General features: G+C 41.8%; 1 protein-coding gene across 2 annotated transcripts in view; it reads left to right on the top strand.

Moving 5' to 3' along the window:
* Window positions 1-2,367: 2,367 nt before the first annotated feature.
* IREB2 (iron responsive element binding protein 2) overlaps window positions 2,368-13,882 on the top strand; it is a 52,466-nt gene continuing 40,951 nt past the window's right edge. The window contains exons 1-2 of one of the 2 annotated variants that reach the window (XM_082647683.1): window positions 2,368-2,440; window positions 4,264-4,353. In XM_082647683.1, coding sequence (XP_082503809.1) covers window positions 2,422-2,440; window positions 4,264-4,353 — 109 coding nt within the window. In that variant the 5' untranslated portion in view covers window positions 2,368-2,421. Of the gene's footprint in view, window positions 2,441-4,263; window positions 4,354-13,882 lie in introns of those variants that run through there. The other variant, XM_082647684.1, reaches the window with a different exon arrangement.

The raw sequence follows: 13,882 nt of genomic DNA, 5'->3' as shown, positions 1-13,882 counted from the left end.
GTTATATTATCTATGAGTTTCATGCCAGGATGAGTAAAGGAGACATTACAAAATATGTGTCTTGAAAAGAGGGTGTTGAGTTTGATAGAGTGGAGAACTACTAGTCTAATTTCTGGTCAATGAGAGGTCTGTGGAGGATCTTCAGGAAAATATTTTCTTCTCTGATAAAAGAAAGAGAGGGGCTCTGCACCACTTTCCCTCCCTGTTTTGGAAGTTCTAGGACAACATAATGCTTCTGTATGATGCAGTCATCTTGCAAGCAGGAGGCAACAAGTCTGAGAAACAAAAATTAAAATGCTGAGAAGTGCGGTGCCAAAATATGGAACGAGCCTGGGTATTTGATGGTGTCACTGATCTGTTGCACTAATCCTAGAACTGCCGACTGTGGATAATTATAGGTCTGCATTGTTTAACCCACTGTTAGTCGGGTATTCTCTTGCATGCAGCTAAAAGTATCTAACCAATATATGGAGAATACAGTAAATGGGCAATTACAATCAAGTATAATAAAGTGCTCTAATTGAAATAGAGGAAGATAGGGAAGCATTTCTTCACATTCCCAACCCAAACTGGGGGTTGGGGGATTGTCAGTGAGTATTACCTGTAGGAAATACCTGGTCTAAGGCCTGAAGAATGAGTAGGGGGTTAGCAGGACAGGGCACAGGAGAGTGTTCCATATAGAGAGAACAGCAAGTGAAATACTACAGAGTGACAGAGCAATGATTCTGCCAGAAAGTAGGTTTCCTGAAAAAGGTATAAACAAATAGGTATGAGATACCAGATCAAATCCTGACTCAGTCACTTGGTAACTCTAAGTTACTTAGCCTCTCTGAGTTTCAGTTTCATCATCATGAAAATGACAGTTATGGTAGTTCTCATGTCCTAGGGTCTTTTTGAGAAGATTGTCACAATCATCCAGACAGGAAATGTTCAAATCTAGACCTGGGTGGTTATAAAGGTGCATAAGTAGAGGAAACATACTGGGGTTTGCTTCGACAAGGCTTGTTGAGTCAGTGTTTAAAGGGAGAGGGTACAGGATCAAGGATGATGTGTCGGTTTCTGGCATGGGTAACTGAGTGGTTGATGTGTCATTCACTGTTACAGGCAATACAAAAGGAGTAGTGGATTTTAAGGAGGAATTACGGGGTTCCGTTTTGCAGATTTTGAGTCTGGGGTGCCTGTGGGATGTGGAGGCATCCAACAGGTACTAGAATATACACCTCTGAGCTTAGGAGATGTGTTTGGGTTGCAGGTAGACAGGGAAGCAACAGCATATAACTAATAACTGAAACCAAAGGAGAAGGTGGGATGTGCCAGGACAACTGGTGAGAGGTGGTGTAAGGCCAGAGCCCTGAGGTATATGTAATACCCAGGACATTTAATGGCTGGGCAGAGGAAGAGGGGCCTGCAGAGGAAACTGAGACGGAGCACCCTTAAGGATAGGAAGAAAAAACAAGAAGTAGCGTCTGAGATCACGAAAGCTGATAGAATATTTCTCAACAAGGGGAGAGATCAAGTAGAGTAGGGTTGAGAAACGTGAGATTAACAAGTGGAGTTATGGCTGACCTTGACCAGAGGCATTTCTAGGGGGTGGAAGGCAGATTGGAGAGAGATAAGGAGTGGGAGGGGAAGGACGAACACAAGCAGCTCTTTCTGCAAAGTTGGCTGCCAACGGGAGATAAGACGGTAGAGAAGAACGTAGGGACTTGAGGAGCGGAGGTGGAGGAGGGACAGAGGCTTAAGCATGATTAACTGCCACTGGGAAGGAGCCAGTAGAAAGGGAGAGACTGAAGCTACAGGAATGTAAGGAAATTCATTCAACAATTAGTTGAGCGCTTCCTACGTGCCAGATCAGTTCTCCCATCCTCTCCAGAGAACACGCGTGTAGGCTACACATATGACAGGTTTAACCAAAGGCTTTATCTTCAGGGGAAAGAGGTTCTCAAGCTGTTTTTCATAGGAGCTCCAATTCTGCCCCTCTGCCCCTCCCCCCACCCCCCATCACCGGATACCCCAAAGGAGCCCCAACACCCCTGGATCTCACAATCTCAATTGGACACTTGAAGCCACAACTAACGGATCTCTAAGAGGGCCAAACTAGTGACGCCAACGCCGCAGCCTCCCCGGCGTTTCGCCCCAGCTCGCGAGAACAGAATCGATTACGCAAGGAATCGCCGCCTGGCTGGCCCCGCCCCTTCTCTTTCTTTGTCTCCAAGCCCGAAGATCTCGCGAGACTTGGGCGGCAAATCCCGCGAGCTGAGACCTGGGGCCGGTTCTGCGGCTCTCGCGGTGTTTGCGCGAGACTGCTCCTTTCCTGCTTCCTTTGCCGGTCCGGCTGCTTTCCTCCCCCTCTTCCCCGCCCGACCTCCCCCTCCTTCCCCCGCGGGCCCCCTCCCCGCAGGGATAATATGGTCTCCGGCGATGGACGCCCCAAGTGCAGGTTAGTTTCAGTTCACCGACTGGATCTGGCAGCTGTAGACGCGCGCTGCCCCGGCTCCGAGTTCTTTGCTTCTCTCTCCTGGAGTTGCTCGGCCGGCGCCGGGGCCCTCCGGGCTCAGGTTGTGCTCCCTTGGGGCCTGCCTGCTGGGCCGCACTCTGTGCGCCCAGGCCTCGAGGGCCCGGCCTCGCCGACCTCGTCCCTTAGCGTGACCCCAGCAGGGCCGTCCGCTCCGCCGCTGGCCTTGACCCGTACCGGCCTCGGCCCGTTGGCCACTGCTGGCTGCCAGCGGCTTCCCGGTACTCCTCAGTAGTACTAGGGTCGAGGAGAGGCCCACCATCTTCTCCCCGCCCCCCATTTGTAAGAGATGAGGGTGGGGGCTAGTGTCTCCTTGGTGGCGTCTCACGCAGCTAGTTGTTTATTCCGCTGTCCAGCCTCGAGCCCCTCCCTCTCTCTTTGCCTCTAGAAGCAGAGTGGGGGGTGGTCAAGGCCGAACACTGGTCAGCCAGTTCTCGGACCATTTATTGCAGCGCTGGGTCTCCTCCCCCCATCCACCTCCCTCGCTTAATCCTCAATAAAAAAGGAAAAACATTATATATTCTCAAAAAGTGAACAATGCTTATCGCTTCTCATTTCGGACCAAGGTCCTGGCAATGTTGGGGGTCCTGCCCACCTACTGCAGTGAATCTGCACAAAAGATCTGAAGGTTCTTTAATCTCAAGGCTGCCTCTCCGCCACTTCCCCCAAGAACCTTAGGAGCTGGGGCACATTCAAATAAGTCCCCTGGGTCTTCGACTTGGTAGTTAAGCTTCAATTCGTACAAAACCAGAAAGACGTGTCTTTTAGGGAGAATCTGCTAATTTGCCCAGATATTTTGTTGTTCACTTTACCTTTAGTCTTAAAGCCTGTGAAGGTCTTACCTGATAAGTTGTTTGTTTTTGATTTTATTCCTGTTGTTGAATGCTGTGTAAAAGTCCATCTTTTGGTTTTTTTTAAAAAATCAGTTCTTCTAACATAATTGTGGCGTTGTCCTGTCTGTATTTATGCAATTTTCAGGACATGTCTTCACAAAACATGCCTATTCATCCTTTAAATCATTCTTATTGTCCCTTTCTAGGTATTCTTTATTATCACATTTTCAGGAGTTAATTATTTTACTTTCTAGATATTGTCCCTTTCTAGGTATTCTTTATTATCATATTTTCAGGAGTTAATTATTTTACCAGTTTTTATTTGACAAGGGTCATGGCTTAGAGTTTTACTGTCCAATACAGTGGACACCAGCCACATATGACTATTTAAATTAAGTAAAATTAAGAACTCTGTTCCTCAGTCGCTGTAACCACATTTCAAGTGCTCAATGGCCACGGCTACCTATAGAAAATATAGGTAATATAGCGCAAATATAGAAGATTTGTGCCATTACAGAAAATTCTTTTGGACAAAGCTGGTTTCTAGGTATTTTCACTTTGAATAAGGTAATTTGTAGCAGTGTTTAATGAAAGCTTTTTTTTTTTCAGTTTTTATTTGACAAGAGTCATGGCTTAGAGTTTTACTGTCCAATACAATGGACACTAGCCACATGTGACTATTTAAATTTAAATTAATTAAATAAAATTAAAAACTCTGTTCCTCAGTCGCTGTAACCACATTTCAAGTGCTCAATGGCCACGGCTACCTATAGAAAATATAGGTAATATAGCACAAATATAGAAAATTTGAGCCATTACAGAAAATTATTTTGGACAAAGCTGGTTTCTAGGTATTTTCATTTTGAATAAGGTAATTTGTAGCAGTGTTTAATGAAAGTATAATTTTTTTTTCAGGATATGCCTTTGAATACCTTATTGAAACATTAAATGACAGTTCACATAAGAAGTTCTTCAATGTACCTAGACTTGGAGGCACCAAGTATGGTAATGTTGCTTAAATTTTCTTGGATTTGTTTAGTTTCTAATAATAAAAATGCATTTGTCGAGCTGAGTTGAAGAAATTTTAAATTTATTCCCACCATGTCGTAGCAGGTACACCTACACATATGTCTAACATTTTAAAAGCTTCTTGGGCTAGCTTTTGTTTGAGGAGGATGTAAGCCCATACCATAGCTTCTCATTTTAAAATCTAAGTTAGTTTAGTAATGATTTTTACCCCCAGGAAATTACTAATACAATTTTAAAAACAACAGAAACTTGCCAGATGATATTCTAGAGCTATTAAATGTATATTTTAATTTTCCGAGTGAACAGTGTCCCTATCCTTTGAATAGGAATCATCAGCAGGGCCCACTGATTTGAGTTGTTGACCAGGGCATGGTTTGCCCTGGCTTGTGCCCTGACACTCTTGGCAGACCTTTGCAGGCGCCTGACCTGGATCAAACCTTTCACTGAGGTTTCAGAAGAGTGAACTTGGCGGAACCCCAGAGTATTGGATGGAAGTCTTTACTTTATTGACAACTAAGTAATTTTCTCAACCAGGCCGGTGAAGGGAAGACCTGTTTGGAAGAGTGATTTAGATTATTATTTAATGACTTTTCAGTGAAAAGAAAAATTAAATGCAGTTTTGGAGGGAGCTTTTCCTTAACCTTGGTTTTTTCCTTCTTGTGTTACTTAAGATTGCTTTTGTGATTTTTCTGTAGATTTTGGTGGGTTTAAATGTTCTAGACTAGCAGTATTTTCTTGTACATTCTGAGAATATTTGGATATTTTAGAGTATATTTTGGAGAAGATCCCTATCCTAGAATTAGGTTGCCATTTCAAAATAAACAGTTCACCAAAATCCTTTACCTTGCATGTTTAGTTGCTGTGATTTGCATTGAGAGGTTGGTCTTTTCTTAGTGCCATGTGTCTTTCATTCACATTTATTTTATATCTTCACTGATGATGAATTTGTATTAATTTTGAAAAGGGAACAGCTAAGTTGATTATATATAAGAAAGATCTTTTATTTCCTTTCTCTCAAATATCTAGTGATTCTGGCCTGGAAGTTTCTTAACCCACATTTTATAGCTTAGTAAAGTAAAAGAACATATATGAAGATGTTTTTTAATTTAGTATAAGTTCTTTTTATGGATAATTTGTGGAAATGTGCCTACTTGAAGATAGCCTGTATTTCCCAAATGCAGGAAATCAGTAGGAAACTATCAAAACAACTGTAAAATGCACTGAAAGAGTGATTAATAAACTAAGAGCTATATTATCTCTGGAAAATAAGCTGTCACAGGCATCTGTACATAACTGAGTTCCAGAGTACCAGGGTTTTTATAACCATGATAAATATAATAAGAGAATGCCTTTAAATACATATGCCTTTAAAACAGAAATTTGGTTTTTATTTCTGTGGGGTTAAAACATTGTTTTTAATAGAATGGTTTTATCAGAGGTTTACTAAGTAATTACCTAAATAATTTCTTAGTAATTAGTAGGGAATAAAATTTGGAAGAAGAATTGACTTTGAAAGAAAGGAGCAACTTGAGTAGAAAAACAAAAAATCCTTGCTGCATTTTTGGAGGGACCAGATTGAATGGCCTCCCAGACATGTGCTTAGGAGACATTGCTTTGGTAATCACCAGGGTTCTGGACCACTGCCCTCTCTGCTTCCCACATTTGGATGCCTACCAGGCTGAGAATCACAGTTGTAGTGAGTAACTTAATGAAGGGCAAGTGTTCTAGCTCTCTTATATGTTGGGGAGGAAAGATAGTTGAGAACACTCATCTAAGCTCCCTGCTAACTGTATCAGGAATGCCTGCAGCTGCAAGGAACCGAAAACGTACTGTACAGTGACTCTAACAAATGGGGTTTATTTTTCTCACCTAACAAGAAGTCTGGATGTGGACATACTGGGACTGTATAGCACCAACATCAACAAGGACCTAGGCTTCTCACTTTTTTCTGTTTTGCTTTCATTTTTGGGGTTGCAAATAGCTGATGTACCTGCATTAGGTCCATGTTTTAGGCAGCTGGAAGAGCAAAACAGAAAGAAAAGCCCACCCCAGGAGTTTTTGCCTGTATCTCCTTGGCCAAAATGTCATCTCCACTCTCGGCTTTAAAGGCTGAAAGATGGTGTATTTAGCTTTCTGGATTTTGCAGTAGAGAAAGACAAGGGAGAAGTGGTTGAAGTGGTTGGGAGTGGGTAGTGAGTGAACTAGCCTAGACTATCTGCCTCACTAACAGTACCTTCCCTTATTAAGTCTGTCTTTAGATAGAGTACAACACAAATTACTTGATTTCTCCTTTTTTATTGCCATTTTATCTTTTTGCTTCCCAAGTTTATACTCAAGGTATCTTTTTTTTTTTTTTAATTAGTTAATACCAGCTGTTTCCTTAGTCAGTAGTTCTCAAACTTCTGTGTGCATCAGGATCAGCTGGAGGCTTGCTGGGCCCCATCTCTGGAGTTCTGGTTTGGGGTAGAGACTGAAAATTTGGATTTCTAACAAGTTGCCAGGTGATACTGATGCTGCTGGCCTGGGGCCATATTTTGAGAGCCACTTAGTTTTTTTTTTTTTTTGGCTGCGTTGGGTCTTCGTTGCTGCGCAGGGGCTACTCTTTGTTGTGGTGTGCGGGCTTCTCATTGCTGTGGCTTCTCTTGCTGCAGAACACGGGCTCTAGGCACTCGGGCTTCAGTAGTTGTGGCACGCGGGCTCAGGAGTTGTGGCTTGCAGGCTCTAGAATGCAGGCTCAGTAGTTGTGGCGCATGGGCTTAGTTGCTCCGTGACATGTGGGATCTTCCCAGACCAGGGCTCAAACCCGTGTCCCCTGCATTGGCAGGTGGATTCTTAACCACTGCGCCACCAGGGAAGTCCTATACTCAAAGTATCTTTATGGAAGTGGGCATATTGTACACGTTGACCACATTTTAAACTTTAATAATTTCACTAGTGGCAAAATGCCTTTTTAATGATCTGGAGCTGCCTGTCTGGCACTCCAGTGCATTGACTACAACCTTAGAGATTTTGAGTGACTCTCTTAAGTAGATCTCTGAATTTGAAAATATACCTGGTTCCAAGGAAGAGAGAAATCACTGTTGCCTGGAATAGTTAGACTACTTTCTGAAGGAAGGAGGACTTGAATTGATGTTAAACAGAGGAATCACAGAGGCCAGTCAACACTTGGGGAATTAGAATGACCAGCAAGCATAATGGAAAATGAGTAAGGGGGAAGACAGTGAAGAGACTGGCCTGGCTCTAGGGAAACATATTTTAGAGAGTAGCTGTTATTGGGCAAGAGGGCCTTCAGCCTGGCGTAAAGCTTCAGGCCCCCTTCTTTACCTCACGTTATCTCATTCATCTTTCTTTTTTCCTTCCTAACTGCTTGCTTTTTAACCATGGTACTGCTTAGTCCTGTAGTAGAGCCAGGACTTGGTTTTCCTAATCCTACCTTGTAATCTCTGAAAGAAAATCTGTATTTAATTTTTTAGGAGAGTTTTTATTGATTATAAGAAATAAGGTTGGGATTGGTAATCACAGACAAAAACATTATAGGCAGTGTAGAAACAGTTTCATTTTTACGTGCATATACAAATATATGTAAATGTGCTCCTTAACAAAAAATACAGTATATATTGTTTTGTAACCTTTTTTTATTTAGTATATCATGAACATCTTTCCATGTCATTGGATATAAGTATCCCTTGCTATCTGAATCTGTTCGGTTTCTGAGTCAGGGATTATGAGTTTGAGTAGAAAGGGATACCTGTACTTTTCTACAGCTTCTACTGTACTGGCTGCCCGGTATTACCTATATGAATGCATCATGGTTTAGTTAGCAGATCTTTGAATATTGAGGTTGTTAACCAACTTTTCCCTATTTATAAATAAAGCTGCTGCTGTGTGTGTAGTAGTTAAATTTTGATGCAACCTTATTATATAGTTACCGGATTGAAAGTATTGTTCCCTCCACCCGCATCACTTTTCTTTTTCACTTTTACTGTATATGTACTGTCTTTTCCAGTCTTTGTCCTTGAATATAAGGAACAGAAACTCACTTAACTCAGCACTCAAGAAAGAAGATGCTGTTACAGTTTCCAAACATCCAAAGGCAAAGGAAGAAAGCACAGTCAGGCCTCATGGGAACTAGAATTTCTAAGCCAGAGGCTGTTCTTTCTGTCACCTGTTTCTTTTTGAAGATCTACTCTCCAGTCTTCTGTCTCCACAGCCCACTTTACTTATTGGTATTGTGTAATACCCAATATAGCCACTACCAGCCATTCTTTGTGTGTTATGATTAGCTTACCAGCCAGTTAAGACTGTATCTCTAGATGACTTTTTCTCCTATTGTTTTAACCTATAGTTAACCTATGGTTTGGCTGGGCAAGTCGGGCGTCTATTGCTGGTCAGTTATCTTGCTGGTAGGAACACAAGTCCATGTTTTCTAATCTTGTCTCCTCCATGGACTCTGGAAAGGGCTGTAAGTTTGGTAAGCAATGAAATAGTTTGCTTGTAATATTTACACACAATACATAACTTTCTAAGGATTACCTTTACCTAATGTGATTCTAGTCCATCTACAATCATGCACTCACCAACCCTCCACATTTTGTCCAACGATCTGTTGGTTTTAACTGTGCCTTTGTAGACAATTTCTATTCTAGATTAGGTCCTTTTGGTAGCAGAGAACAGACACCCACTAGCTCAAGTGAAGAAAGATTTATTGTAATGATACAGAGCTCCCGAGCAAATGAAAGGTGGCTGTATCTCAAGAAAATGGGCAATGAGCCAGAAGTGAGGGAGCTCTTTATTTTTTCTCTCAGGGCTTCAGATTCCTGGCCCTCCTCCACTCTTCTGCTCCCTCTACTTCACTGCAGACAAGCTGCCTCTGCCTACTAACTTTATACATGGCCACAAATGGCAACCTCTGTCTCTAGCTTAGCTCTTAACAACTTTCTGGTTTAGCCTGTGACCTGATTGCAAATTCCTGAGAGAGGAATCTATATTTTTTCCACCAGGCTGTTGGTCATTAACCTGCCAAGGGGTTGGCATTTGCTTCAGTACTGTAGCCAGGGAGGTAATGGGACACTGAGCACTGTCCATTCCATGGATGGCAGTTTGGACAGGCACCATGAAGTATGCCTGTTATGTTAGCAGATAGTGCTAGATGACATGCTTACCAGGAGCAAATGAGAAGAGTGAGTGTGTCTGTACGTTTATCAATAATAGATACTATTTTTCTGGTTTTCTCTACCTTTGTCAGTGAGTGAAAAAAAAAATCTTAAAGAAGCAGGAATCTGTTTTCTCTTTCTGCCTTCTTGGACTCTCCATGGCGATATTAAAAAACAAAACAAAACAAAACAAAAAAGGTCAGAGTTCTTTATTGGAAATCAGTTCCATTCCAGCCTGGTACTGGTTAGAGATATAAGCAGTACCTTGACTAGTGAGACATGGGTGTGAGTTAATCCTGTTGCAAAGTCTGGGGTTACAGGGCCTTCTAGAACAGTTTCTTAATTTTTTCTCCAGGTTCCTGGCCTTAACAGGGTTTTTAGGTTTACACTAAAGCTACTCTACCAGTCCCCTTGCTCTCTTAGCCTGGACTCCAAAGATAGCCTCCTTGAGGCTTTAGGCAGGCCTAGAGTGTTTGAGTGTTTGTTTCCCCTTTCCATCAGTCTTCAGTGTATTTCTCTTTCATATTTAGTTTATCTAAAGCCTGTTGTTAATATTGATATTTCCTATGGGTATTTTCTCCATCTACTGTTTAAACCTGGAATTAATCACTTTTGAGAAATAACAAAACCCTTTTACATTATCTATCTTCACTACATTGCTTTATGTTAGGCAGGGAGGATAGTTTTATGCACATGAGGAAAATGAGGCTAAAAATCTCAGTAATATGCCTAAGGTCACATATCTTCTAAGTGAGAAGATCTGGTCTTAGGCTCATATCTTTTGACTTCAGACCAACACTTTTCCCCCCTTAATACCATTCTGTTTCCCAGCTTAATAAGGGCAGTCATAAAGTGCTAGTATTTATTGATTGTTTACTATATCCATTCTGTAAGTTCTGTTATTACCCACTTGGCCAGGGTCCCGCTACTAAGTACCATTACCTAATAAATGATAGAGGAGAAACTTGATCAAAACATGATGAAACTTTGAGATTCCAAAGTCTATGCTTGTAAAGCTGCTACACCGGGGGTTGTATGCTCATACTTACAAGGACCATAGAGGCACCATAAACAAGTGAAATGGCCCTGGCTGGAATTGTGGCAAGCAGGAGAGCAAATGCCCTATATAAAAGAGTAGGTGCTACTCAATTCCAGCAGAAATGTGAGGTTGGTGTTGTAAAACTTTCTATTTATCTTAAGCCAGAAATTTGGATTTTCATGTAAAAAAATCTCTGGTTTTTCAGTGTTGGCAATTAAACTTTAAAATGTTAAAACTGTGTAGAACAAACGAAACACATCTGCAGGCCAACAGTTTGCGACCTCTGCCCTGAGAGAGAAATTTTATTGCCTAATCATAGTAGCAGCCACTTAGCCTTGAGTGGTAAGATCTACAGTCCTGGAAACCTGGATATGCCTTTCATCAGCTGCCTCCCATGTAAAATAGCAGACCTCGGCATCTTTTTTTAAAGCCTGAACCACCTCTTGGATCTTACACTGAGTAATTGATCAAAAAGATATCTGTTGTTAGCAGTTCATTTCAGAAGTATGATAACACGTTATCATACTTTTTCAGTTTAAGTCACAGGCATGTTCTGGTTCCCTGCATGTCTTTTTGATTACCTATCTTTAGAGGATTAGCTTTCCAGATTCATAGGATTCTGGAAATTCCTGGTTAGAAGAGGTGGTATTAATCCAGCCCAGTTTTCTATTGATACTTGGTGCATGCATCTCTCAACAGTGCTCATTCAGCTAAGATTGAGTACTCAGATGTTTCTGGCGGGTGAAAGATGGCTAAGATAGCATCTTTGTGCTAAAGAAAGCACACAGTTTAGTAATGGAAAATGTAAGTACAGTGCCTTAGTATGTTGTAGCAGTCTCAGTCCAATCGGGGCATAGAATAGGGGAACTTTAATGTAAATAATTATTAACTGTGATACAAGAGTAATTGTAAGATGTAAGGAAATTCTTTATGGTACCTGTAGGACTGACAGAGAATACCCAAGGAAGGAAAAATTGGAAGGGGGTCAGGTACCATTGGAGAAGGTGTGGTTCAGCTCATTAGATCGCAGAGAGGTTTGCTGGTTTGGTCAGACTGGAGCTGGTCTGGAGTTGCTGGGCAGGCAGTAGGCCATCATCTTAAGTACATGCAGGGGAGTAGGCAACCAGCAACTGGTACTGTGAACGTGTATTGAGAGAACAGATCCTGGCAGGGGCAAGAGCCCTTCACGATGCATGGGACACATGGGGGCTTGCAGAAACAGCAGCAGCTCGTTGTGTGACCGTCCAGGCAGCTTGCAGGGGAAGTCCAGGCAGTGGCAGGACAAAGGGTCTTCTGCGCAGAGCGTCTTAGTCCAGGTTCTGGTACAGGCAGGAGGAGTCTTTCAGAGTGCACAGCTTCATGGGAGCTCTGGTTCCCATGTTGAAAGGGCTGCGGTGATAGTAACAAACGTGCATGTCTGTATTTTTTATATATTGTATAATAAAATGTGTCCGCATTTGGAAGATCTGCGTAACTTAGTGAACCTTTATTTCTCAAAGATCTTCAGTGAACACAGTGAGCAGAGAGTGGTGGGACTAGATAATGAGCAGACAGGCTTATTACTTCATTCATTTTTGAGAAAATGTCTGCCAGATATCCATATTTGAATAATCATAGTTGGTCATTTGTTCTTTCAAGTGAAAATGGTGTTCTTTGGAAAAAGTGGCTAATTTAGCTTGTAATTCAATCACACAAGTGTTTTTCCCTTGAGCAAAGATTGTACTTTGGTTTTGAGCAGAAATGCTGTATACACTTCATTGTTGTCACACAGAATATTGAGACTTGACCTCAGTGGTTGAGATTTAATAAAATTAACACTTTTTCTGCTTCATCAAGGACATTCTTAAGTGAAACTGGTATTTTGCCTGAAAATGAACGATACAGTGAGTACAAATACGGTTTGGTGCCACTGCTTTGAGTCCTGCTAAGGCATCAGCAGTTTTATCCACTATTGTTTTTGAACCATCAGCACATATGTCAAAATGGTGGAAAAAGCAAATAATGTCTTAGTTGACCTTGCAGATTCCCTGAAAGAGTTTCGGGGCCCCCCAGGAGTCCAGGGACCACACTTTGAAAACCACTGGTATGGGACATGTATGGAGATAGAACGATGAACTAAAGAATCTGAGTGAGAGATGACATAGTGGTGGCTTGTACTTGTTAGTGGTGGTGGTGATAGAAGTAGACAAATTCAAAATATATATGTAAGAGGTGTCACGGATGTTGCCTAGATACTTTGGCATAAGCATCTGGGTGGAAGGTGGTGCTGTTTACTGAGCTAGGGAACACAGAGGTGGTAGTAATATGGGACAGGGGCAGAGGGGAAATCAGAGTTCAGTTTAGGTACTAGTGAATTTGGAAACATATCAGTATTCAAGTAGAGATGTTTGTGAGGCAATTAACTACATGGTTCTGGAGCTCAGAAGACAGATCTGGACTGCAGAAAAATATTTTGGAGTTACTGGTGTAGAGATAGTCTGTTGAAGCCATAGGATCAGTTAAAACTCCTGAGAGGAGACGATATGGAGTGAGAAAAGAAGTAAGCCTAGATATGAACTCGGAGGAACTCCTGCGTTTAAAGATCAGGTAAAGGAGTAGAGGTCAGCCAGGGAACCGCAACAGGACTGCCAGAAAGTGTTGAGAACTGTAAAAGTGCCAGAATTTCACTCTCCTTGTAAGTTAAACTGACAGTTTCATAGATGCTGGCAGAAGACACAAAACTCTTGGATCAGAGACAATGGACAGTTTATTACCCACAGCAAAGCAGTGTGCTTGGTACCAACATTTGTTGAAGAAGGCCAGGTAATACCTGCACACAGAGATTGTGTTACAGAAAATGAAGTCTGACTTAGGGAACCCAAATCTTTTATAATGGACAGTAAGCATGCCTGCCCTTTGCTCCAGAAAGAGACACTATCTTTATCTTCCAAGGCTATTCACTATATTAACATCTTTTTCAAGATAGTCTGGAACAAAGGCAAGTCATTGCTTCTGCATGCAAGTAAGGCAGAAACGTGAGATTGGAGACATGGAGAATGGTATTGTGAAAGCCAGTAGAAAGAGTGTTTCAAGAAGGAGGAAATTGTTAGCTCCGTTTAATATTGTTGAGAGAATATTGAAACACTAGTTAGAGCTGTTTCATTGATATTTTAAGAAATCAGATTGGGGTGGGCTGAAGAGTGAATGGAAGTGTAGAAGTATAAAATGAAATGTGTAGAAAAGTGGACATTGGGAATATAGGCGACTCTTTCAAAAAACTTGGTTGAGAGTTTGAAGAAAATAGTACTTGGAAGCTGTGTGTGTGTGTGTGTGT

This window comes from Grampus griseus (genome assembly GCF_964374135.1).
Source record: "Grampus griseus genome assembly, chromosome: 2".
In the NCBI taxonomy this organism is placed as follows: domain Eukaryota; kingdom Metazoa; phylum Chordata; class Mammalia; order Artiodactyla; family Delphinidae; genus Grampus; species Grampus griseus.
The sequence above is the reverse complement of the archived record's forward strand: the minus strand, read 5'-3'. Positions and strand labels throughout refer to the sequence as shown.